We start from the raw sequence: 24,319 nt of genomic DNA, 5'->3' as shown, positions 1-24,319 counted from the left end.
GGGCTCAGTCTGGGAAGGCCTACTTCTGAACCTTCTCTTCTCCCTGCTATCAACGAATCTACTCCTCTATTCCACTGCTCCTTGCCCAGCTCATGCGGCAGTGGTGTCAAGTACCAGAAGCAGAGTGGCCTACTGAATTCAACATGGACCCGGGTGTCAGAAGGTACTGGGTTCTAATCCCAGCTCTACCACTTCTTTGCTTTGTGACCTTGGGCAAGTTACATAATATCTCTGTGCCTCAGTCACCTCTGGCAGGAGGGATTTGCCTTTTGTGTGCCTGGCGGAGCGAAAAGGGACAGCAATAATTATTTAAAGAATTAAAAAAAAAAAGAATGGGAGAGAAAAGTACTACTTAAAGGATCAGATTGGATATTTGTAGTATTTGTAAAATTGCTGTGATCACTTAACATTAGAGCCTTTCTTTTAGCTGTCAGGTGCAGTTATTTGTTATCTATTCTGGGAGAGAAAATGAACATAGACTTTCAATTTGAACCATATCAAAATGTGCCAGAACAATAACCCTGTCTAAGAAGAGGAAATTGATTTTGTTTGAAAAGATATGTTTTTCCAATTTATATTTTTTAAAACAAGAAAGGGGAGATACCTGGTCTAACTTGTCACCCCAGAAGCTTATCAGAGCAGAGTTGGGTGAGCAGGTAGTGACACCAGGTCTCAATTAATCAATTGTATTTATTGAGCACTTACTGTGTGCAGAGCACGGCATTCAGTGCTTGGGAGACCACTGGTAGACATGTAGACTGGTAGACAGTGCTCGGTAGACATGTTCCCTGCCTACAAGGAGCATTTATCCATTTAATTAAGAGATAGGAAGGCTTCCTTTCATTAAGAAATATTTAAATTTGAAAAGTCATTACATAAGTTTGTGAAGAGTAGCAATACACAGATTTTGTTTTGCAACTTGAGGCTTGCTGTTTGAATAAAATGGCACTGAATTTTTTAAGTAATTTAAAGCAATGTGCAAAATGTATAGGGAAGTTTATATATATATATATATATATATATATATATATATATATATATATATATATATATAAATAACATTAAGACAAAAAGGAGCATCAGAAGCAGTGCGACCTAGTGTAAAGAGCACAGGCCTGAGTCAGAGGACCTGGGTTATACTCCTGACTCTAGCACTTCTCTTCTGTGTGACCTTGGGCAAGTCACTTAACTTTTCTGTGCCTCAGTTACCACATCTGTAAAATGCGGATTAAGACTGTGATCCCTCTGTTGGACATGGACTGTGTCCAACCTGACTATCTTGTATCTACTCCAGCACTTAATACAGTGCCTGGCACATACTTTTTGGTTTTTTTTTCCTCTTGAAAACAAGAAAAGGGAAATTGTCATCTGAATTTCAGCAGTAAAAGATATTTGTAAAGTGAAGGTGGGGGGAGTTGGAACACTGGTGTTTTTTTGCTCATTCTTTTAAACTTATGAAACTGAATACTTTATTTTTGGGAGCTCACTTGTAAAATTTTCTCTTAGTCATTAGCTTAAAGGGGCTCTGAGTGGTTATTTGCTAAACCCAAACTCCATTTTGTTACTGTGAAGACAAGATTAGGCTAGCCTCAAGCCTAGAGAATGAAAGTGAAATAGAAGCTTCTAGAAAGATAGTTGCTTATTACTGGTCTGAATATCCTAGGCAGAAGATTGGTCGGTGTGGCAGCCAATCATTGTCTAGCAGTGCATGGCCAATCATAAGGGGAAAAGAAGGCAGAATTACTACTAGGGAAGAAGCCTTTTGGGTTAGTTCAGAACCACGTGTTCTAGGGGAAGGAGAATATAGAGCTCAATCTCCATTTTGCTCACTTTCAGAAAGGACCAGGAGTGGTGTAGGAGCCAACTTCTTATAGTATGTGAAGGGGAGTAAGGGTTTGAGGGGGGCTGAGGACCAGGAGAGGACAGGATTGAAGGAACTAATGTCAGAAAATGCCATTTGGGGTCTTTAAAGCCATGACTGGAAACTCTTAGATTTTTTTAGAGGTTTGGGATGAGTAAATCTGGGAGATCAGCTCTGAAAACTATGGAGAACTACCTAACAATGAGTGTCTCTCCCCCACCCCCACCCCCAGCCCCCAAAACCACTTCGTGGTTTGGAAAAGAAAGAAAAAACACTAAGCCAAATTAGGTATTTAGAACCTTAGGAAGACTGCTAGGACAAGTGATATTCAGAGTTAATTTCAGCCAAAACCACACTTGGTGGTAGCAAATATCTTAGTCCTGTTGTTTCCTAACTCTTGAAAATGATGTGTCTATAATAAGATAAAATATTGCCAGACTTCATTAGAGTATTTCAAAAAGTCAACATTATTTATCTTAAGCAGATTTTGCAGTTGATGTTTTAAAACAAGTTTCCCACTTAGAGGAGATTCCTAAATTTTGCCCCCTCCTATCTCACCTCACTACTTTCCTACTACAACCCATCCTGCACACTTCACCCTCTAATGCTAACCTCACTGTGTCTCGATCTCGTCTATCTTGCCACTGACCCCTCACTCACATCTTGCTTTTGGCCTGGAACACCCTCCCTCCTCACATCTCCTCCAAGAGGCCTTCCCTGACTAAGCCCTTCTTTCATCTGCTCCACTCCCTTCTGTGTTGCCCTGACTTGCTCCTTTTATTCATCCCCCTTCCCAGCCCTACAGCATTTATGTACATATCTGTAATTTATTAATTTATATTAATGTCTGTCTCTCCCTCTAGATTATAAGCTTGTTGTGGGCAGATAATATGTATTTTTATTGTCATATTGTACTTTTCCAAGTGCTAAGTACCGTGCTCTGCACACAGTAAGTGCTCAATAAATACAACCGAATGAATCAAATGAATCTCTAGTAGTTTTAAATTTTCAAGGTTGTTTTTCCTCTCTTTAAAACAAGAAAAGGGAAATTGAATTTGATCAGCAAAGGACATGTTTAAAATGGTAAAATGAAGAAAAAACATTGGAATATTTGTTATTCTGCTCATTTTTTAAAAGAAACTTGCACAACTGAACAACTTATATTTTGGAACCTCAGCTGTAAAATTTACTCTTAGTTGTAAGCTTTAAAGAGGCTTTCGGTGGTTCTGTTCTAACCCCAGACTCCATTATGTTTTTGTGAAGACCATGTTAGGTTAGCCTCAAGCCCGGAGCCATAAAGTGAAATAGAAGCTTCCAGAATGATAGTTGCTTATTACCAGGTAAAATCTCCTACGCAGAGGATTGGTCAATGTGGCAACCAATCATTTGTCTAGCAGTGCATGGCCAATCGTTAGGGGAAAAGGAGGCAGACTTCCTACTAAGGAAGAAGCCCCTTGGCTACTTAGTTCAGAACGATGTTTCCTAGGGGAAGGAGAAGGTAGAGCTTCGTCTCCATTTTGTTCACTCCAGGGGAGTGACATAGGAGCCAACTTTTTATTGTAAGTGCAGGAGAGAAAGGAGAGTAAGGGTTTTAGGGGGTGTTAGGACCAGGAGAGGACAGGCTTGAGGGAACTAATAGGTCAGAAAACACCATTTGGGGTCTTTAAAGCCCCGACTGGAAACTCTTAGATCTATTACAGGTTTGGGATGAATGAATCTGGGAGATCAACTCTGAAAACTATGGGGAGTTACCTATGAGCCCTCACAAAATCACTTCATGCTTTGGAAAAAAAAGAAAAAAACTAAGCAAAATGAGTTAGACACTTGGGAAGACTGCTAGGCATCTGAGTCCTAGGACAAGTGATATTCAAGGTTAATTCCAGCCAAAACCACACTTGATGGAAACAAGTATCATAGTCCTGTTGCTTCTGGTTTCTCTTGTTTTCTGGCCCCTGCAAATGATGTTTCTGTAGTAAGATAAATTATTGCCAGGCTTCATTAGAGTATTTTAAAATGTCAACATTATTTATCCTAAGCAGATTTTGTAGTTGATGTTTTAAAACATGTTTCCCACCTCTTAGAGGAGATTCCTAAACTTTGAATTTTATGTCTCTTTATCCTAGGTCTCTTCTATTGAAATCAAAATCAATATACTCGAGAGGTACTTTATCCTGAATTGGCGTGACTGGAGAGTCACAGAGAGGTGTTGTGAGAGCATTTCCATCTGGACTGCTATTTTTCTTCCGCTACACTAGATCTCAGGTAAATTTGGAGACTTTATTCTTCTTTGAGGGTTAGTATTATTTCTGGATCTCTTTAAACACTTTTCCTCAGTAATCCAAATTTCAGTAAGTAAAAAAAAAAAAACCTTTGGGTGATTTTAATTTTTTTTATTTTTAATTTTAATTTTTATTAATTTCTAATTTTATGGTATTAAGTGCTAAATATATGTCAAACACTAGTCTTAATTCTGGGGTAGGTCCATTTTAATTAGGTTGGAAACAGTCTTTGTCCCACATGGGGCTCTCAGTTTAAATAGGGTGTTGGAAGCATGCAATTAAAAATTTTTACATCCTAAAGGTCTTTTATCTAGCAAACACTTATTTTTAAAAAACTGAAAAAATTTTGCCCGTAAAAAACTCTGGAAAGCCATGATCTTGCACGCTGATTAGAAGCAGCATGGTGTAGTGGAAAGAGGACAGGCCTGGGAGTTAAAGAACCTGAGTTCTAATCCCAGCTCCCCGCTTCTCTCTGCTGTTTAACCTTGGAGAAGTCACTTAACTTCTCTGTGCCTCATGTGGGTCAGGGACTGTGTCCAACCAGATTACCTTATATCTACCCCATCGCTTGGTTCAGTGCCTGACACGTGGTAAGTGCTTAATACTAAAAAAAAAAAGCATGAGTAGTAGTAATGACTCTTACAGAGTGCAGTGTACTGTGCATTGTATTGGAAAAGTACAACAGAAGCACAAGACAAGTTCCTTGCCTGCAAGGAGCTTATTCTGTAATAGAGAGGTAGACATTCAAAATATTAATGGTGGAAGGAGTGGAAAGAACAGGGATCATATAGGAAATGAATATGCCAGGATGAAATATCAGAATAAATCAAATGCTTTGTAATAATGATGATAAATAATAATCATAAATATGTATTAATAATTGTATTTTTTATTGACATTTAAGTGCTTACTAAGTGCTAGGCACTGTGCTAAGCACCGGGGTAAATACAAGCTAATCTGGTGTGTCTCACATGGGGCTAACAGTCTTAATCTCTGTTTTACAAATGAGGCAACTGAGGCACAAAGAAGTTAATTGCCTTGCTCAAAGTCACATAGCAGACAAGTGGCGGAGCTAGGATTAGAATCCAGTTCCTTCTGACTCCCAAGACCATGCTCTGTCCACTAGGCCATGCTGCCTCTCCCAATAATAAGTAATATTATCAGGGGAATCAGCATGGCCTAGTGAGCTCTGTGAAGGGGTCTATCCAAGCACTTAGTACAGTGCTCTGCACCAGTAAGTGCTCAATAAATACCATCGATTGATTGATCTCTTGTAAGGTACTCCTTTTTGGCCTGCCTATTTTTGCTTTGTTTGAACTACATCAGTCACTTTTTAAAGGGTCATCCATTCTCACTTCGGTGAGATTTCTAACTTACCTCTGATGACCTCTTTTTTTCCTTTTTATTCCCTTCTCTCCCACTGGCAAACTGTATGGCTTGTGACACTTAACTTCTCCAGGCCAGCCGCAAAACAGGAATAATGATTCCTGCCTCCCACATAGTGATCTTCTGAACCTACCTTTGATAAACCCGATCCTAATCCTTCTGCTGAGAAATCTATTCCCAAGTAGTAAACTGCATTTTGGATAATGCATTCAGTAGTCCAGATCCCAGGGGACTAGCTTAGAAAACTACAGTTTTATAGCTGCTAGACCTTCCCAGGTTAAGTCTATAAGCCCTATATGTGAAGTGTGCAATGTAAATTGACGCTGTTTTTAGGACTCAGTGTGCTTTGAAACTAAGTCCCATAAGGGGCCTTGCACCAGGAAAACTAGAAGAGCACAGTTACTTTACAAGATGTATGAAAATTTGTGTATTTTAATGAGGTTCCAGACTCCAAGGGTAAGTTTCACAGGTAAGCCTCTTGTCTTTGGATTGGAAAAAAAATGCATGTGCACTCTAAGTGGAACATGGTTTAGAATATAATTTATTCATTTAATATATTCACTTATTTCATAGCCCTTTTCCCTGAGTAGCTCATCATAAGACAATAGACAATGCTATACTAGGCCAGTTCAGAAATTCTGCCTTTGACATTGGTATAATTGAATTTTGGAGAACATAATGGTTGCTCTCATATTCACCCTTAAGTTTAGCAATGAATCTTTTAACACCCCCCATTTTTTTTTCCAAATCCTTGTTGAATTTAGCAGCATTTTAGACTTGCACAATTTATTTAATAACAAGTAATTTAGGCTGCTTTTTTGTTTGTTTTCAACTTAGGACCTTCAAATTTCAAATGGTATCTTGTAGCCCTGTTGTGGGGTTTGGTAAACTATAATTTGATATTTTCCTCATCTGTACCTTTTGTGATTTAATAAACTGTAATCAGATCCCTGCTCAGTTTTCATCCTATAGAGACTGGGCAGAGTTTAACAGTATTTGTATTGTCTGTCTCGCCCTCTAGGCTGTAAGCTCACCGTGGGCAGAAAATAGGTCTACCAGCTCTGTTAATGGACTCTCCCAAGTGCTTAATACAGTGTTCCGCACACAGAGCTCAAATAACAGTGATTGATTCAAAACTGAAGACTCCAAATTTTGGTAGTCTGTCCTTAGATGAAAGCTGTTCCATCTCTGTACCATTTCCAGCTCTGTTTAGCATGGATGTGGCTACCAGAAATGAACCTAGGTGTGGAACTCCTCTGATTTTATATAATAGCAAACTGTGTGTTTTGTTTTTAATATCCTTCCTGATTCTGCCCAGAATTTTGTTTGGGCCTTTTGGGCAGTGCCACATGCTAAATGCTAAATGAGTGATTAGATTGTAAGCTCCTTGAGGGCAAGTATTGTCTCTACTTACTCTATTGTACTCCCAAACACTTAGTACAGTGCCTTACACTGTAAGTAAGTGGTTTAATAAATGCCATTCATGGATGATGGAGTTGAAAGAGCAATTAACAATGACTCCCCAAACCTCTTTCCTGAATTGTGGTTGATATCTTAGACCCCATCACGCTTAGTACAGTGCCTGGCCCATAGTAAGTGCATAACTAATGTTGTCCTTATTATATTGCTCTGCTGTGGATTACTTTTCCCATTTCCTTGAAATTGCTCAGCTTGAAGCTCATTTGCCACTTTTCTGCCTACCCACTCAACCTTCTGAGATACTTGTGCAGTTTATCTCCATCTGCATGGCATTTCACCCACTGAAAGGCTTCACTGCATAGTCCTTCTAGATCATGATTGGAAATGTTAAACTGGTCCTTTTTTATATATAATGGTATTCGTTAAGCACTGTGCGTCAGGCACTGTGCTAAGCACTGGGGTACACACAAGATAATGAGGTTGGACCCAATCCATGTCCCACATGAGGCTCACAGTCTTAATTCCCAATTTACAGATGAGGTAACTGAGGCACAGAGAAGTGATTTACCCAAGGTAACACAGCAGACGAGTGGCAGAGCCGGGATTAAAACCCAGGTCCTTTTGATTTCCAAGGCCCATGCTCTAGCCACTAGGCAATACTGGCCTAAGGCAACTCCTCTTAATTTTTAAAAAGAGTCTATCCATATTCTCTATTTTCTATCTTTTATACAGTTTTCTATACATAATAGAACATTCTCTCTAATCCCATAACTCTTAAAAATCATCTCAACTGTATAAATATACTTTAATCCAGTGATTCCCCTAAGACTTTATAAATATTGACCCTCTTCAAAGAGCCCCAGCAAATGAGTGAAGTATGATTTACCCTAGTAATTATGAAACAACTCTTTTGGCAATGTTCAAGTCTTCCTAAGCTCTAGAAAAGCTTGAGGAATTTCACTTGAACTTAACCATTCTACAATTCATTGGTTTGATAGGTCCGTGCAAGTAGCCAAAAATGTATATGAAAAATGCATCTGATATGGTTGTTAAATTGCGTTTCACTGAAGGGAAAAAATGTTAAATGTCCCCAAGGATTTGGTATTTACCAAAAGGGATTTGCGCCAATTGAAGGTTTGGGGGAATTGGAGGGAAGTGATTAGGAAAAACTAAATGTGGCTTATTCTCCCTGAAGGATCGAAACACTAATCAGGCATCCCCTGCCCCCCGCCCAAGTGAATAGGATATCAAAAGGTTTCCCCTCCGGCCTTTGCAATGCCGAAAAGGACAAATTGAGCTACACTGACTCTTGGCTGATCTAACTCAAAAGGTCTGGATGCAAGCTTACAGTTTTAATAACGCAAACTGAAATGTCAGATGGCTTATTTCTTTAATCTTTTGGGCCAAAATTTGAGAGAAATACTCTCTAGTTCCACTTAAATTAGTTAAATTTAACTTCTGAAAGAGGGAGTCCAGCAATTCCATCTTTATATTGATCTTTTCTCATTGACAATTGATTCTGTTACTGTCAACCCCAATAACTATTACTATCCATGATAGTGACAACTAGAACATGATAAAGTTGAAAGGAAAATAGATGGTTTTGTCAGTTCATGCTATAAAATGAGCTGTGGAACCAGAAGAGCCACAGATAGAAGACAACAGGGGTCTTAGCAACCTCTGGAGCACATGGAAAAGGGGTGGTAGGCATGTCAGCCACTGGTCATGCCAGGGTCCGAGACCCTCTCCTTTCTGTCTGCAGTGCCCCCTTTGTTTTGGAGTTATGCCAACCTGGATTAGAATTGCAGTTACGTCCTGCATTCATTCAATTGTATTTATTGAATGGTTACTGTGTTCAAAGCACTGTATTAAGCACTTCTAGTAGTGTGCATGCCTGTCAAAGAAAGGTAATAGCGCCAGCCTTTTCCATTTTGAAATCTCTCATCTTAATACCGCTTTCATGGAAAATAACCTTACTTGAACTATATTTTAAAGATGAGTACCATTACAGCTCCCATTGTCCTGCTGAGGGAGTTAGAGGAACAGAAAAAAAAAATATTTTGGCCAAATGGATTGTGTGTACCGAAATTGATAACGAACCTGTAAGCTTGGCATGCTTTTTAATTACAAAACTTTAGTGCATCAACACTTTTTGTTGCTAAAACAGATTTAATGCATTCCCACCGACTGAAAATATTGTTCTCTTTGGATCTGAATCAATGTCAAGTGGTCAGCTGTAGCTGAAGAGAAAATGAGATGAAAAATTAAACTTCCTGTACTGTCAAAAGACAGGTTACATATTTTCAGATTGGGGGTCAATAATGGAGTAATTTGTAGTATTCAATCGTATTTATTGAGCGCTTACTGTGTGCAGAGCACTGTGCTAAGCGCTTGGGAAGTGCAAGTTGGCAACATATAGAGACGGTCCCTACCCAACAACGGGGTCAGGATGGCATTTGCCGAGACACTTCTTCACTATTTGTCATAGTGTTGGATAGTTCTCCACCCCTGTTTGAATGTAGGAGCAGTTCCTTACATGGAATTTTAAAGATTATTTTTTTCTTGAGTTACCAATGACTATGTAATGAACATCATGAAGAACAGGCGTTACATTTCAGTTGCTGTAATTCATCCATCTCACCATTCATTTATACATTTGTGGAGGGAGTAGGTATTGTCCAGATGCATTGCTATTTTCAAATAACCAGTAGACATAAGCATTTCCCCCCCAAAATCACATTTTTCTCACCCTTATGAAACCACACATTAGTGAATACTAGCTGAAATCTGCAAATAATTTGTGGTCATCCTGAGATTTCTGCTGTTCTTTCTCTATTTGTCTCTCTTGCCACCCCTACTTTTTTGTTGTTGTTGATTTTTTTTTTTTTTGTCTCTGTTCAATTTTTTCACCCAGTTAAGTCAATAGTATTTGACCGCTGAGCAATATACAAAGTGCTTGGTACAATTCTTGCTTTTCCTGCTCTAAAGCCCCTTTCTTGGCCATTTTAATTGTCCAGTTGCTTTTTTCAGCCAATTTATGTCACCTTTCTTAGCTGCTTTCAGTCCCCTTTCTTGGTTTTGATGGCCACTCAAAACCAAGATGGTCCCCCATCTCAGCTATTCTGAATACCTCATCTCAAATTTACTTTGAATACTGACTTTGGGATGCAGATATTTAATGACATTTTTTTGCACACTTCTGGATCTTTCCCTACACCCCCCCCCCCCCCCCATTGTCCAGAAATGCTTTGTTGGCAGTGTAACAGCTTCACCAGTATTAGTGATTCCAATTATTCCATCGGAAGTAAAAAATGATTTGTCATAGTAAATATTTAGTAAGTTTAAAAAACAAAATCAGAGGGTACTTCATTGAATTGGCTGCAACAATATTTAATTGCTCCGGATTGATATAATTTTTGTGTTTGAAGCTGCTGTTTTAGATTACGTCAAGATATATAAGAAAGGGTATCACATTCCTCCAGGCAGTTTACTTATCAATCAGTCAAATATTGAATGCTTACTGTGTGTAGAGCACTGTACTAAGCACTTTTGGAGAGTCCGGTATGACAGAGTTGGTAGACATGTTCCCTGCTCACAATCAGTCAGTGGTATTTATGAACTCTTTACTGTGTTCAGAGCACTGTACTAAGCACTTGGGAGAGTACAACTTATGCGTTGGTAGACATGTGACTATCTAGTGCTTCAAAGGGACAGATCCAATTTCTTCTCACTGAGCTAATATTTTCATGTTGTTTGTTCATTTTTCTCTTTCAGAAATAAGAATGAAAGGCGACAAGTCTTCCCTGAACAAAACATCAGGGTATCACACCATTACAGGCAGGAGGTATGGAAGAAGATTTGCTTATGTCAACTTTAGACCAACTTTGACCAATCAAGCAAGGCCTGTAAGTCAGCAGTGCGAAGAATGTGAAGAACCCGGGCAAGAAGATGTTCAGAGTGAAAGGGCAACAAGTACGTGGCATATAATCATTCAAATTAATATTAGGATTGATTTACACATTCTTTTGAAAATGCATAGGTATTCACAATATTATGGTTTCTAAGACAATAAATGAACACAACGTTAAGCTTTTTGTAACTAGGAGTTCTGTTTTGAAGGTTTAATAGTATTGTGTGCCTAGTGTGTTTATCCTTGCAAAATAAAATGGGAAGGGTCACAATTATGGAAATATAGCCAAGTTCCTAACATTCTAATTGTCTTCCAAAAGTGATCGAAATTTTTCTTTTTCATCCTCAAGCTTCTCATAAAAAGCTAGATAGATGTGGTTTTCCTTCCTCATCAATTTAAATTTAGTTTGGTTTAACTCTGAAGGAAAAGTCATCAAATTAAGCGAGTATTTTTTTGTAGATAGTTATCTTTATGTGTGATTTTCCTGTTTTGAATGTAAATATTATGATACACAGCTTTCAAGAATAATTAATCAAGATTTGTTGTTAAAAAACAATTTCTTGACTCTTATTTGAAAATATTTTAAAAACATAGTATTCCTTTGGTAGGGTTCATTTTTCTTTCTTGTAGGTGTGTGAGTGAGGATGAGAAGTGGCCTTAATACAATTAGATGAGTCAAAAGTGGCTGGTCCACTCTTCTACCAGGGCCCAAAAATGTAATGAAGATGTAGCAGAGCAAGTAAGGGAGATTTTGCTCATTGCAGATGTAGGGTGGTAGGTGATGTGGCCCCTTTATACTCGGTTATGTGGTAAGATTAAGATGCCGGTATAGACCTCTCCTTGAATAATTTATTATTGGATCCAATTTTATCTGATTTGTTTTCTCTAAATGTATTCTCTTCCATTGTCCCTTATAGCTTCCAGTACTTTGGTTCAAGGATTCCTGATATTAAGTGACTCTTTCGTAGAGGTAGCTGAATCTGAAATTCCTGAATCTGAAATTGCTCCATCTCAAGTAACCGAGGGAAGCTCCCCAGTGCCTTCTCTAGTCCAATCCAGGGAGATCTCAGGAATAAATTCGTATGTTGAAGTTAGTTCTAAGGATTCTTCAGAAAATTGTAGCCCTTCAAAAGATCCAGTTGTGATTTCGTTGAAAGATATTGATTATTTTGAGTCAGATAGCTCTGAGGATGAGGGTAATCTGGTTTCTCTTTCTAACATGAAGGAGAATCCTGGGAAATTCCCTGAAATCTCATTTAAATTGGGAAATGAAGGAACATCCTTCTGTAGTGTGCAAACCCACTGCTATGGTGTACCGCCACAGTCCTCTGGATTAAACCAAGGTTTTGAAGCAGTAGGGCTTGTGCCATTAGGGAAGTATTCCAATAGCGAGAAGGATTTTGGCCCTCAAAATTTTCAGTGGCCAACTTCCAAAGTGGAAGCGGATGCAAAGAAATTATTGGCTAGCTGTAGCTACAAAAGGCAGAGGATGAATGTAGAGGAAGTCTCCATTGGTTCTCCTGTGAGCACCAGTGATAAATTGAATGCCAGTGATGGAAAAGATGAAGTGGGAGCTTCATCTAAATTGGTAGTGAGACCCAAAATTAGGAATCGAGAGTATTTAAACAGAGTGAATCAGAATGATGCCCTGTCTAGTGATGAGGAGGAAAATTACAGTGCCAAGAGATGGAGAGGGAATCTGGAACCTGAGTCAAGCACCTCAGGAGGGTCTCTGGGAAGCAGTGCAGGAAAAAAAGCTCCCAGGATAGTCTCTGACCAAGGGGACAAGGCAGGTGAGAGAGAGGAAAAAACATCTGCTCACATCAATGCAGAAGATGAAATTTTGCAGAAGGAACAGTCTGTTGGAGATGGTGCTACAGCTTGGGAGGGTTTTGAAAATGATCCCAAGTCCAACAGCAGTGTTGAAAGCAGGTAAGATTTTGTGCTCTTCTGAAACTAGAGTTTCATTTTTTTTTATAATTGTAAATTGAAGAGTAGAAGCTAAGAAGTACAGGGAAAGTGAGTTTTCACTACACTCAGCATGCTAAATATGCCTGCTGCAGATGACGTAGTGCAGTAAAGAAATTGGAGCAGCTGTTTTGGTTCTAATTTCATTTTCAACACCGTCAGGGGGAGTCGGTAACTCTCCACCAACTCTCCCCATTTCCATATATGCTCTCTTCACCCAATCCTCCCCCAGCTCACACTTTTCATTCTTCCCCAGCCCACCTTCTAACAGTGCCTGACTGTCAACTTCCCCACCTCTATCCCCTCACTTGGACTGTTTCCCCAGCCAGGAATCCACCAGACCACAGATTGCCCCATCTTCAAAGACCTCCTTAAATCTCATCTCCTTCAGGAACTCTTCCCCCCCCCCCCCAACCTTCCAAATACTTCACAGCACCCAAATCGCAGCCACCCTCTGAACTAATGTATTTTATATTATTCCTGTCCTTTAGTGCTTAACTATTTGTGGTTGGCTCCAGTATCTGGTCCCGGCTCCCGACTGTGATATCAGAGCCCCAGCTTGGGCTAAGTGAGAAATGGGTCTGAGTTTCTTTCTGAGCAGCAGTGCCACTCGATAGTCTGCCCAAGTTCCCTCCTCTTTCAGCTGTAACCCAGCCAACCGTGTCACAGCCTCCTTCCCTGAGTGGTAGTATTTCTTAATCCAGGAAGGCCACTGAACTTTGCTGGACACTATTCTAAGCACTTGGGAGAGTTTTGCATTCCTTAGTCCATTTGTACTGCTTTTGGCTTTTATCCTTGTTCCTTCTATGGCCTTTATTTTCTAGAAATAATTTTTGTCTGTCTCCCCATTTAATTGTAAGTAGTAGTAATCATTTTTATTAAGTGCAGCCTGTATGCAGAGCACTATACTAAGTGCTGAGAAAGATAGGAGTCGGTTTCATCAGTTTTGCAGTTCTACCACAATCCCCAAATTGGAAATGTTTAAAAATCATTCAAACATAAATTTTACTGTCCTGAAAATGTGGATTATTACATCAGGAAGTAGTATCTGTAATTGTCCCACCACAAATGCGTTTTTATTTGTTTTTTTAAGGTAGCAAGGGAAAATGGAAATTTCTGAAGCCTGTCATGGCTGAAGGTTGTGGCCTCAGACTGTAGTAATAGTCGTGGTATTTATTAAGTGCTTACTGTGTGCAGAGCACTGTACTAAGCACAGGGAAAGAATATTTAGTTGGAATTTAGACATGGATTGCTGTCCCTCAGGGGCATGCACAATCATTTCTTTTTCCAGTATTGTTTCCAGACAAAAGTTATTCTCATGCTAGAAGCAAATTCCTCCTGAGAAATGCTGATTTAAGGGTCTAGGCAAAGTTTTAAGAAGTGAGGGTTTTTTTTTTTTATTCTGATTTTGTTCTGTTTTCAGATACAATCAGTCTGCCTTTTGGCCAGGGGAAAAAAGTTTGATTTTTCTTTTGAGGATAGGGAATGATTTTGAAGAATCTTTTTCCATATTGCTTGCTGTTTTCATTGAAAGATCACTTTCACTTAGGTGTTCCTGCATTTGATGGTGTGATCAATTCCAGCTGAGTACCAGTAGTTGCAAAGCACAGAAGTCAAAGAATAATAACACAGTTAGTTGAACAGGCAATTTCTAGAGCAAGCTTGACAGCCGGGAAAAAAAGTCAGGCTGGGGATTGAGATAGACTCTTTAAAAGTATTTGTCAGTCAATCGGTATGTAGTCAGAGAAAGAATGATCTACCTTGCCTGAGGTCTCAAGCACTTGATGATGGAGATTAATCAATCAGTTGTTGGTATTTGAGTGCTTACTGTGTGCAGAGCACTGTACTAAGCACTTGGGGAGAGTACAATAGAGCAGATTTGGTAGACATGTTCCCTGTCCACAAGGAGCGTACAGCCTAGAGGGCTTTTTTTCTGGCCATAAACACACTCATTTCTTTTTTTAAAAAGAGGCATATGGAAACTTGTTAGGAAGCCTCGACAATCATTTTTTTGAAACTTCCTATGTGAAGGAAAGTAGGTGTGTATGTAAGTGAGATTCTGCTTACATTTGCATGTATACATAAACACTTATTCTGGCAAAGATGCATTTCAGTAGCTCTCTTCCTGAGCCTTTATACTTTGCAGCAGTAATTCTGTTTCTGCTCTCCCAAAGTATTCCAGCTGCCAAAGAAAAGCACTTCTTGCATGGAGCCAACTGAGGAGTGAAATTGAATAGAGTCATCCACTCCTACTCAGTTTGCTGTTGCTGCTGGCTCAACTAGTGTTTTAGTGGTAGGGGGTTCTCCTCTGACATCTGCAGACTAGAGCACAGTGAAAATCCTCCATGCAGACTTGAAAGGAGGAAGCATAAGTTCTTCTTCTTTCCCTTTGAGTTTGTCCGATGCTTTGTGGAACAGTTTATTGAAAAAATTCAAATGTTGATTGGTGTGGAAATTTTTGCAGTCATGCTCTAGGTGGAAGAGTTCTCATTAAAAGAACAGCCAAGAAAAAAAGGCTTTAATGGATTGCAGAAATTCTAAAATTGTCAGTGGGAGTGGGGGGAGGTGGGTAAAATCTATAATTTTTTAAATATATAAATGTGTGGAGTGATTCCTTTATCCAAATATTTTTATTCACACGCTTCTTTATTCTGAAGAATCCTGAAGTGATTTACAAACTGTACATAGAGATCACTTAATCACTACTGAAATGTGAAACTCTCTGTGGTAAATGCAGCAGTTGTATAGTATTGCTCTGGGCTGTTTGACAGGAACTAAGCACCACCTTATTAAATTGCATCTGCAGGGGGAGTTTTAATAGGCAGAACATAATTACCCGACTTGGAATTGGACCAGGCTGCTGAGATTAGCAGCCTATACTCCGGTGACATATGCCCTGAGAACTTTAATAGCGGCACCTCCCTGGAAAAGTTGCATCCCCTGAAATCTCTGCCCTCTCTGGGTTAGCCATTTCCTACCAACCTGAGGGAAGGAGTGCCACCTGCTGATCTATCAACACCACTTCCTCCAGGACTTGGGTTTTCCCTCGAGTTTTCCCATCCCTAAATGAGTTTGGCTTTAGTCTGCTTAACTGGAAAGTCTTGTACGTATCATCTGGCAGAAGGAGATGTGTCAGGCAAGTTATTCAGACTAAATATGAAGCCCTAATTCTGGTTGTAGGAATTGTATTCGTGAAAATAGTGTTTTGACCTACCCTCTGGGAAACTTGATGTTCTAATTGATCCACAGAATTGATGGCTTGCTAAATCATATTATAATAATAATGATGATATTTGTTAAGCGCTTACTATGTGCAAAGCACTGTTCTAAGTGCTGGGGAGGTTACAAGGTGATCAGGTTGTCCCATGGGGGGGGCTCACAGTTTTAATCCCCATTGTACAGATGAGGGAACTGAGGTCCAGAGAAGTTAAATGATTTGCCCAATGTCACACAGCTGACAGTTGGCAGAGCTGGGATTTGAACCCATGACCTCTGACTCCAAAGCCCGTGCTCTCTCCACTGAGCCATGCTGCTTCTCAATTATGTGATTGGGAGGTTTTAGCCTCAATGTTCTTTCTCAAGTTGCATACATAGAAGGGTTTATGGACTAGAGGATTGTGATTAGGGTTTAAATTTTGAATTTACTGAGTGGACAGGAAGTTGTTTTTTCATATTTAGTTTTAAATAGGATCACTTTTTCTTTTCCTCAAAATAACTTTTCAAATAAATGCTAAAATTGAAGTCCCATTTTTTTTTGTCACTCTAGTATCTCATATTTGTGCCTTCTTTGCTCTACTGTATGTTTTTTGTGTATAGATACCCACTATAGTATATCTTCCGTTACTACAACTCCCACTATGTGCAGGGCATGAGCTTTTACCTAGATAGATAACTCTTTGCACTGGTGTTTTAAATGATATTGCTGAACATGAAGGTGAATCCTATCAGAGTAAAAACAGGGATTACCTAGATGAAATGCTGCTGCCTTTGAAAGGAGACCAGTACAAAGCAATCTTTTCTAATTGGTTTTGGCTTACATTTTGCCAAGTGCTGGGGTAGATAAAAAGTAATTCCATACAATAGTCAATCACTCAGTAATATTTGAGTGCTTTCTGTGTGCAGAATCAGTCAATGGTATTTATTGAGTGCTTACTGTATTCAGAGCACTGTACTAAGCGCTAAGGAGACTACAATGTAACAGACACATTCCCAGTCCACAACAAGTTTACAGTCTAGACAGGGGCACTGTACTAAGCACTTGGTGATCCTCCACAATCTACCACAAGGATAGAGGAGCCATTACCAGATTTTAAGAGGTTCTGACAATTTGGAGCAAGGGCAGTTGGGACTTTTCAAATGCTTGTTAAAGAGATTTCAGATTCAGACTTTAATTTTTGGAGCCTAGTAAAGTAACCAGAAGACAGGCAGGAAGTCGACAGCTTGATCAGTGATTTAATATGCAGATAAAAACCTGAATTAGAATTGTTATTGCTTCTGGAAAAGAAGCTTTAGGAATCCACTCCACTCTCTTCTAAATTAGGTTTGACTTTAACCTATCAAATTTAGGGATTATCCCCACAAATTGGTTAAATAAATAATTTGAAAATATTACTTTATGGGGTCAGCATTGATTAAAGGTATTTAATTGCCATACACCGCATACAGCCAGCGTCAGGAACATTTATAGAATTGCGCCAGCATTCCTTACAACTTCTAAGAATGATGATTTCAGCATAAAAGTGAAATACCAGAAGCTATATGAATAAAGGAGCATGAATTGGATAACACTGTGGCCAAATGAGAAAAGCATGAGAGTAGTAGTCAGGACACCTGGGTTCTGGTCTGCTGTTTGGCCTTGGGCATATATAATAATAATAATAATTATTATTATTATTATTATGGTATTTAAGTACTTTTTTATAGTATTTAAGCAAATACATGTCAAGCACCATACTAAGTGCTGTACAAGATAATCAGGTCTCACATGGGGCTCACAGTCTAAGTAGGAGGGAGCACAGGTATTGAATCCCCATTTTGCATATGAGGGAACGGAAGCACAGAGAAGTTACGTGACTTGCCCAAGGTCACACAGCAGACAACTAGTGGAGTCAGGATTAGGTCCTCTGAGTCCCAGGCCCATGCTCTTTCCAGTAGGCCACCTTGCTTCTTAACCTCTCTAAACCTTGATTTCTTCATTGGTAAAATGAGGGTGATAATCTCTGGCTACCTGTCTTAGTCTTTGAGCTTTGTTTGGGACAGAGACTGTCTAATCTGATTGTGTTATAATCTACTCCAGTGCTTAGGATTTAGTAAGTGCTTAACAAATACCATAACCAATTAACCAATAAGCGCTTAGTACAGTGCTCTGCACACAGTAAGCGCTCAATAAATGCGATTGAATGAATGAACCACAACCTCCAAATTTAGTGTAATATTTCCTCATGTTTTTGTCTACTAGATTTTATCATGTCAACGAAGGGAGCAATGAACATGTAGAGGTTATTTTCATGCCACTGACAGGAATTTTTACATGACTTTGGATACCTTGTGCAGTGAATTACAGTAATGCGACAAGAAATAGTCCTCTCTTGATGCTCAAGTCTATCCTCCCCACTGAACTCAACTCCCTTGAACCTCTCCTCCAAGGGGCCTTCCCTGATTAATCTCTTCTATCCCCACCGGATCTATACATTTCCCAACGGCCACTTCAGTACTGCTGAGTTAACTAAACATTTACCTACTCAAATACCTTGTGTGCATATGTGTACTCTACACTCTCTTCATTCCTCCTCCCTGTAACTTATTTTAACATCTAACTGGGTTCTAATCCTGGCTCCGCCACTTGTCTGCTGTGTGACCTTGGGCAAGTCACTTCACTTCTCTGTGCCTCAGTTACCTCATCTGTAAAATGGGGATCAAGACTGTGAGCCCTAAGTGGGACATAGACTGTGCCCAACCTGATTATTTTGTATCTACCCCAACATTTAGAATAGTGCCTGGTACTTAGTAAGTGCTTAACAAATGCTAAATATACTACCTCCCCTACTACATTTTCAGCCCTTTGAAGGCAGGGATCAATAGTGCTTTGCACACAGTAATCGCTCAGTAAATATTGATTGATAGACAACTGAATCAGATTTTCAGATAAGATTAAGTTACTTGATAAGAGTTTACCCCTTTACTAAACTTGAATGAAATGGTCTGCATCCTCAATTCATTGTGTGGCTTACAAGTCTTTTCATTGTGGTGGGGAATGGGTGCTAACTGATTCCTGATTGTTAGAATGATGTAATGTTAAATGCATTGTTTTCTTTAATTTGCAGCTCTGAATGCATTGGCACGTGCAATTCTGAATGTGCTGATATGGCAGTGTCGGTGACCAAGCCTGAGCCTCCTTCTTTGTATGCTGAAGAAAACTTTGAATCCTCAAGTGATGAGAGCTATGAAACTCTGTCTGTCCAGAGACAACGTGAATCTGAATTGCTTCTGAGCAGTGACTCAGAAGAGAGTCCCGAATTCCCTACACGAGAAGAGTAAGCTCTTATTTTTCATCTTGTTGGTATCAAAATAGCTTGCCATACTCAGTGAGTGCTTCTCTCTACACTGAATTTTACACAATATGTCAGGCTCACTTTTCCATAGGTTGTTTTTATAACACTGATTCGTAGTTAAGCCGACAGGTAGAAGGAAAATCAAGCCACAACTTAAGTTATTACAATTATTATTAGTTTGGTATTTGTTAAATGCTTACTGTGTGCCAAACACTGTTCTAAGCACTGGGGTAGATACAAGGTAATCAGGTTGTCCTATATGGGGCTCACAGTCTTAATCCCCATTTTACAGATGAGGTAAGTGAGGCCCAGAGAAGTGAAGTGACTTGCCCAAGGTAACACAGTAGATGAGTAGCAGAGCCGGGATTAGAACCCATGTCCTCTGACTCCCAAGCCCGGGCTCTTGCCACTAGGCCATGCTGCTTATGCTCTGTAGCTGTGTAGAGAAGCAGCGTAGCTCGATGGAAAGAGCACGGGCTTTGGAGTCAGAGGTCATAGGTTCAAACCCCAACTCTGCCAATTGTCAGCTGTGTGACTTTGTGCAAGTCACTTAACTTCTCTGGGCCTCAGTTACCTCATCTATAAAATGGGGATGAAGACTGAGTCCCCCCTGGGACAACCTGATCATCTTGTAACCTCCCCAGCGCTTAGAACAGTGCTTTGCACATAGCGCTTAATAAATGCCATTATTATTATTATTATTATCATTGAATAAAAACCCATTGACCACAACTTCAATTCACCAGAAATTTAGACAAAATTCTCCAGGGTTGTGTTAAATTCCGCTTTCTCCATAGCCAGTTCACTTTGTGCAAGTCAGGGCCCAGGAGTAAGAATTGTGGAATTTGTTAATCCCTTACTATGTGCCAGTCATTCATTCAGTCGTACTAATTGAGCACTTACTGTGTGCAGAGCACTGTATTAAGTGCTTGGGAGAGTACAACAGTAAACAGTCATATTCCCTGCCCACAGTGAGCTTACAATCTAGAACAGGGGAGACAGGCATCAGTACAAATAAATAAAATTACAGATATGTACGTAAGTGCTGTGGGGCTGGGAGGGGGAAGGGCACTGTACTAAACACTGGGATAGATGCAAGATAATTAGGTTAGACACATTCCCTGTCACACAGGGAGATGAAAGTCTAAGGGGCCTCTTAATATGCGAGAGCTAGGCAGTAACCCTTAAGGTTTTAGATTTTGCGGTGTGGACTAGTGGAAAGAACACGGGCCTGGGATCAGATGACCTGGGTTCTAATCCTGGCCCTGCCATGTGCCTTGTGTGTGACCTTGGGCAAGTCACCTAATTTCTCTGTGCCTCAGCTACCTCATCTGTAAAATGGGTATTTAATACCTGTTCTCCCTCCTACTGAGATTGTGAGCCCTGTGTGGATCAGGGACTGTCTCTGACCTGATTATGTCATGTCTTCCCCAGCACTTAGAAGAGTGTTTGTTAAGCACTTAACAAATACCACAATTAATATTATTATTTTGCAGAATTCAAAGAATGTCATTGAATAATGTGTGCTGTGCACAATGCATTTTCTGTGTCCTTAGTTCTGTGGAGTTTTGTTTTTAATTTTCACCTCTAGAGTGTAAGTTCCTGTGTGCAGGGAATGTATTCCCCAACTCTGTTGTATTGCACTCTCTCAAGTGCTTAGAAAAGTGTTCTGTGGATAATAAGTGCTCAGTAAATGCCATTGATTAATTCCACTCTCTTTATATGAATGAGCTAGTGGTTTATATAGCATCAGAGCAGCGTCCCAACCTGGTGCAAATGACTGCTGATATTCAGAATGATTTATTCTTGTTCCTTTTCTGTGCTGAAAGAAAACAGTAATTTTGGACTTCTATTTTTCCACCCACACTACTGAACAATTGCAAAGAGAATTGCTGGTGTTTCATATTTTGAGATCTTGCTTTCTAAAGACTTTCCTTCACTCACACAGGCATATGAAGCATTGCAAAATTAAACAGTTGTGATATATTCCCAGAGAGACTGGAAATGAAGATGATAGATTTTTTTCCTTTGTAAGGAGTAGATTAGAAATGAAGATGAAATTTTTCTTGGTGCTAAACTGAGTTTAATCTTTTTAAAGTTTCACATAAGCTTTTCCTGAGACTCCCTTATCAAGATTCATTGAAGGGGCAGAAATCAAATGGATGATTTAAGAGGTGTAATTATTTTCATTTACCTTTTTTCTTTCCCACAAAAATTACTGGGAATCTATCCAGTTTGCCTTTCATTTATCCCTAAATGTAGGCCTAATTAAGGTCCAATTTTATCACCCTCAAATGAATGTCTAATCCCTGCATAAACCTGGAACTTCAGGATTCACTTGGGGTGTTGGAGGTATTAAAGGGCAATTGTAGTCATTCTGGTTTGGCTAGACTGATCTACTGCAATATTGTCTCTCATGTCTGCTATTCTGTTGTTCAATTTAGGAAATTAAAACATTTAAGAAAGATAGATGGAATAGACATACAAAGGGCTGCCATTCAAGCAGAGTAATAAGCTCATCTTCAGTTTTCTTTTTCTTTGGATTCTTTATGATGAGGCATATTTGTAGTTTGTCTGGGGATTGAAAGACCATTTTAATGAAGTAACTTGCTATGGTAGCTAGCCCTTTACTCCAAAATTGTCTGCTAGTTTGTTATAAATCTGCTATAGCAAAGTCATTGAATGAAAATATTGACTAAAATATTAATTTGTGAGAAGTTTAATTGCCCCATTTTGGCACATCTTAAATTTTTTCCAATGGGAAACTATATTCATTCAGCACTCTTTAACTTAACACTTCATGGATCCAATTAAGAGTGTTAAACAGGATGTAGTAGAACTGCAGGAGCTAGCTCATATTAAAACCTTAAAGCACTTTACAGAAAAGATGCTGCTTCTTTATTTCCCTCTGAATTTAGCTGAATTGTGAACAGTATTTATGCTTAGTACAGTGCTCTGCATACAGTAAAAACACACAGATACAATTGATTGAGCACCTAAGCTGTGCAGAGCACTGTACTAAGCACTTGGGAGAGTACAGTGGAGTTTTGAATTTAGTAGGGCAAACCTTTTGTGTCCCCTAAAAACCACATTTTGGTAAACTTGGTTTACACTTTTCTTCCCACCAATCTCTCTAACAAAGAGCTAAATAAATCAAAATTTCACCTCTTCCTTTCCCTGCAAAAAGGGAAAAACAGATGTTTCAGTCCTTGGATATTAGAGAATTAACTGAATGTAGCTATGATGTTGAAGAAGAAAAAGAAAGCCCCTAAATGTTACAATTGTCATGTCTTATACTGTCGAGTCATGTCCGACCCATAGCGACACCGTAGACGCATCTCTCCCCAAACACCCCACTTCCATCTGCAATTGTTCCGGTAGTGTATACATAGAGCTTTCTTGGTAAAAATACGGAAGTGGTTTACCATTACCTCCTTCCACGCAGTTAACTTGAGTCTCTGCCCTTGACTCTCTGTGCCCAGCACAGGTGAGTTTTGACTTGTAGCAGATGGCCCTTCACTCACCAACCACTGCCCAAGCTTGGAATGGAATGGGTAGGCCTTTGCTTGACTCTCCCTCCCGTAGTCGAGACTGGTAGAGTACTGGAAACTCTACAGGTGCAACCCTGAGAGGGGAAAATGTTACAATTAGGAAGAGAATAAAAAGCAAAATATAGTACAAAGAACTATTTTTGAATGTAAGCATTTCCTTAAATGTTTCTTCATTTTTCAATGAATTTGATATTAGGTTTTTTTCCTCTCTAAAACCTAAGGCTCCGGATCTCATTGGAAGACGTTGAATTGACTATGCTGCCTAGCTTTGAAGCAGCAGCAAGTAATATCGAAGATGAAAGTGGCTCCTCCATCATAGGAGAATTTTGGGGGGATGACGACTTTGAAGATGACATCAGTTTTGGTGACGATTTTGATTTGGAGTGGAGGTACATATTGTCTCTCTATCTCAATTCCTTTCCAGGCTGATCACTTTCCTCCTATATGCCTCCATTTCCTCATCTTTCAAGTAGGGATGATAGTACAGTCCCCAAAATGCTGAAACAATTGAAATTAGAAATGCAAAAACCCAGTGAGCCTTGGGCAACCAAGGTCATTCACAAAGCAATGAACTGTTTGGTTTTATTTTATGATGTTCAATAGCTTGTTAAAACTTAATTTTCCTGCCACAAGCAATCAATCAATGGTATTTATTGAGCACTTACTGTGTGCAAAGCACTGTAGTAAGCACTTAGGGGAGTACAACATAACAGAGTTGGTAGACATATTCCCTGCCCACGGGGGGCTTATAATAACAACGAAACCAAAGGGAAAATGATTCCTGTTGTTGTAAGTACAGTAAATGGACAGAAATATCAGTAATGGATTATATATCTTAGATTTGCATTTGTTTTGTTTAGGTAGCAGCAGTGACCAACTCAAGTAAGAATTTATGCCACAGAATGATAAAACTTGTTCACTGTATTTGTTTTACAAGTTTGTCTTTTCCTTTGGGAGGGAATGGCTTAAAAGAGTTTAAGTGGGCTGGCAAATGCTAATCTATGTCCACGTAAAGCTGAACTGTACACTTTTATCATGATTTCTTCAAAAAGGGAACTTCAGAACATTCCACAGCTAACTACTACTTGTATTGAAAAATCAGTCTTTCAATCATTTCACCTGTCAGGGAAAATATGATAATATACTATTTTAAGGAGCCTGAATTCCCCCCTGTGGGGTTAAAGATCTGCTGTCCAAGGTTACTTTGTCATTCTGAGTTTTCAAAAGGGCAGGTCAATTTCACACACACACACACACACACACACACACACACCCATGTATATATAGATGTATCTTTTTATATATATTTATATAGTTATATCTTTACACAGATATAGAGAAATATACAGTATTATAGATTTTTCTTTCCTGATATGTAACAAATTGTGGAAGAA

General features: G+C 39.3%; 1 protein-coding gene across 2 annotated transcripts in view; it reads left to right on the top strand.

Moving 5' to 3' along the window:
• Positions 1–24,319, top strand: part of PJA2 (praja ring finger ubiquitin ligase 2) — a 51,460-nt gene that overhangs the window by 8,815 nt on the left and 18,326 nt on the right. Inside the window, exons 1-6 of one of the 2 annotated variants that reach the window (XM_038770440.1) lie at positions 3,388–3,420; positions 3,985–4,123; positions 10,720–10,917; positions 11,773–12,787; positions 19,147–19,356; positions 23,147–23,314. In XM_038770440.1, coding sequence (XP_038626368.1) covers positions 10,728–10,917; positions 11,773–12,787; positions 19,147–19,356; positions 23,147–23,314 — 1,583 coding nt within the window. In that variant the 5' untranslated portion in view covers positions 3,388–3,420; positions 3,985–4,123; positions 10,720–10,727. Of the gene's footprint in view, positions 1–3,387; positions 3,421–3,984; positions 4,124–10,719; positions 10,918–11,772; positions 12,788–19,146; positions 19,357–23,146; positions 23,315–24,319 lie in introns of those variants that run through there. The other variant, XM_038770439.1, reaches the window with a different exon arrangement.

Source organism: Tachyglossus aculeatus, chromosome X3, assembly GCF_015852505.1.
Source record: "Tachyglossus aculeatus isolate mTacAcu1 chromosome X3, mTacAcu1.pri, whole genome shotgun sequence".
Classification (NCBI taxonomy): domain Eukaryota; kingdom Metazoa; phylum Chordata; class Mammalia; order Monotremata; family Tachyglossidae; genus Tachyglossus; species Tachyglossus aculeatus.
Note: the sequence above shows the minus strand (reverse complement) of the source record. Positions and strands in the feature narration are given on the sequence as shown.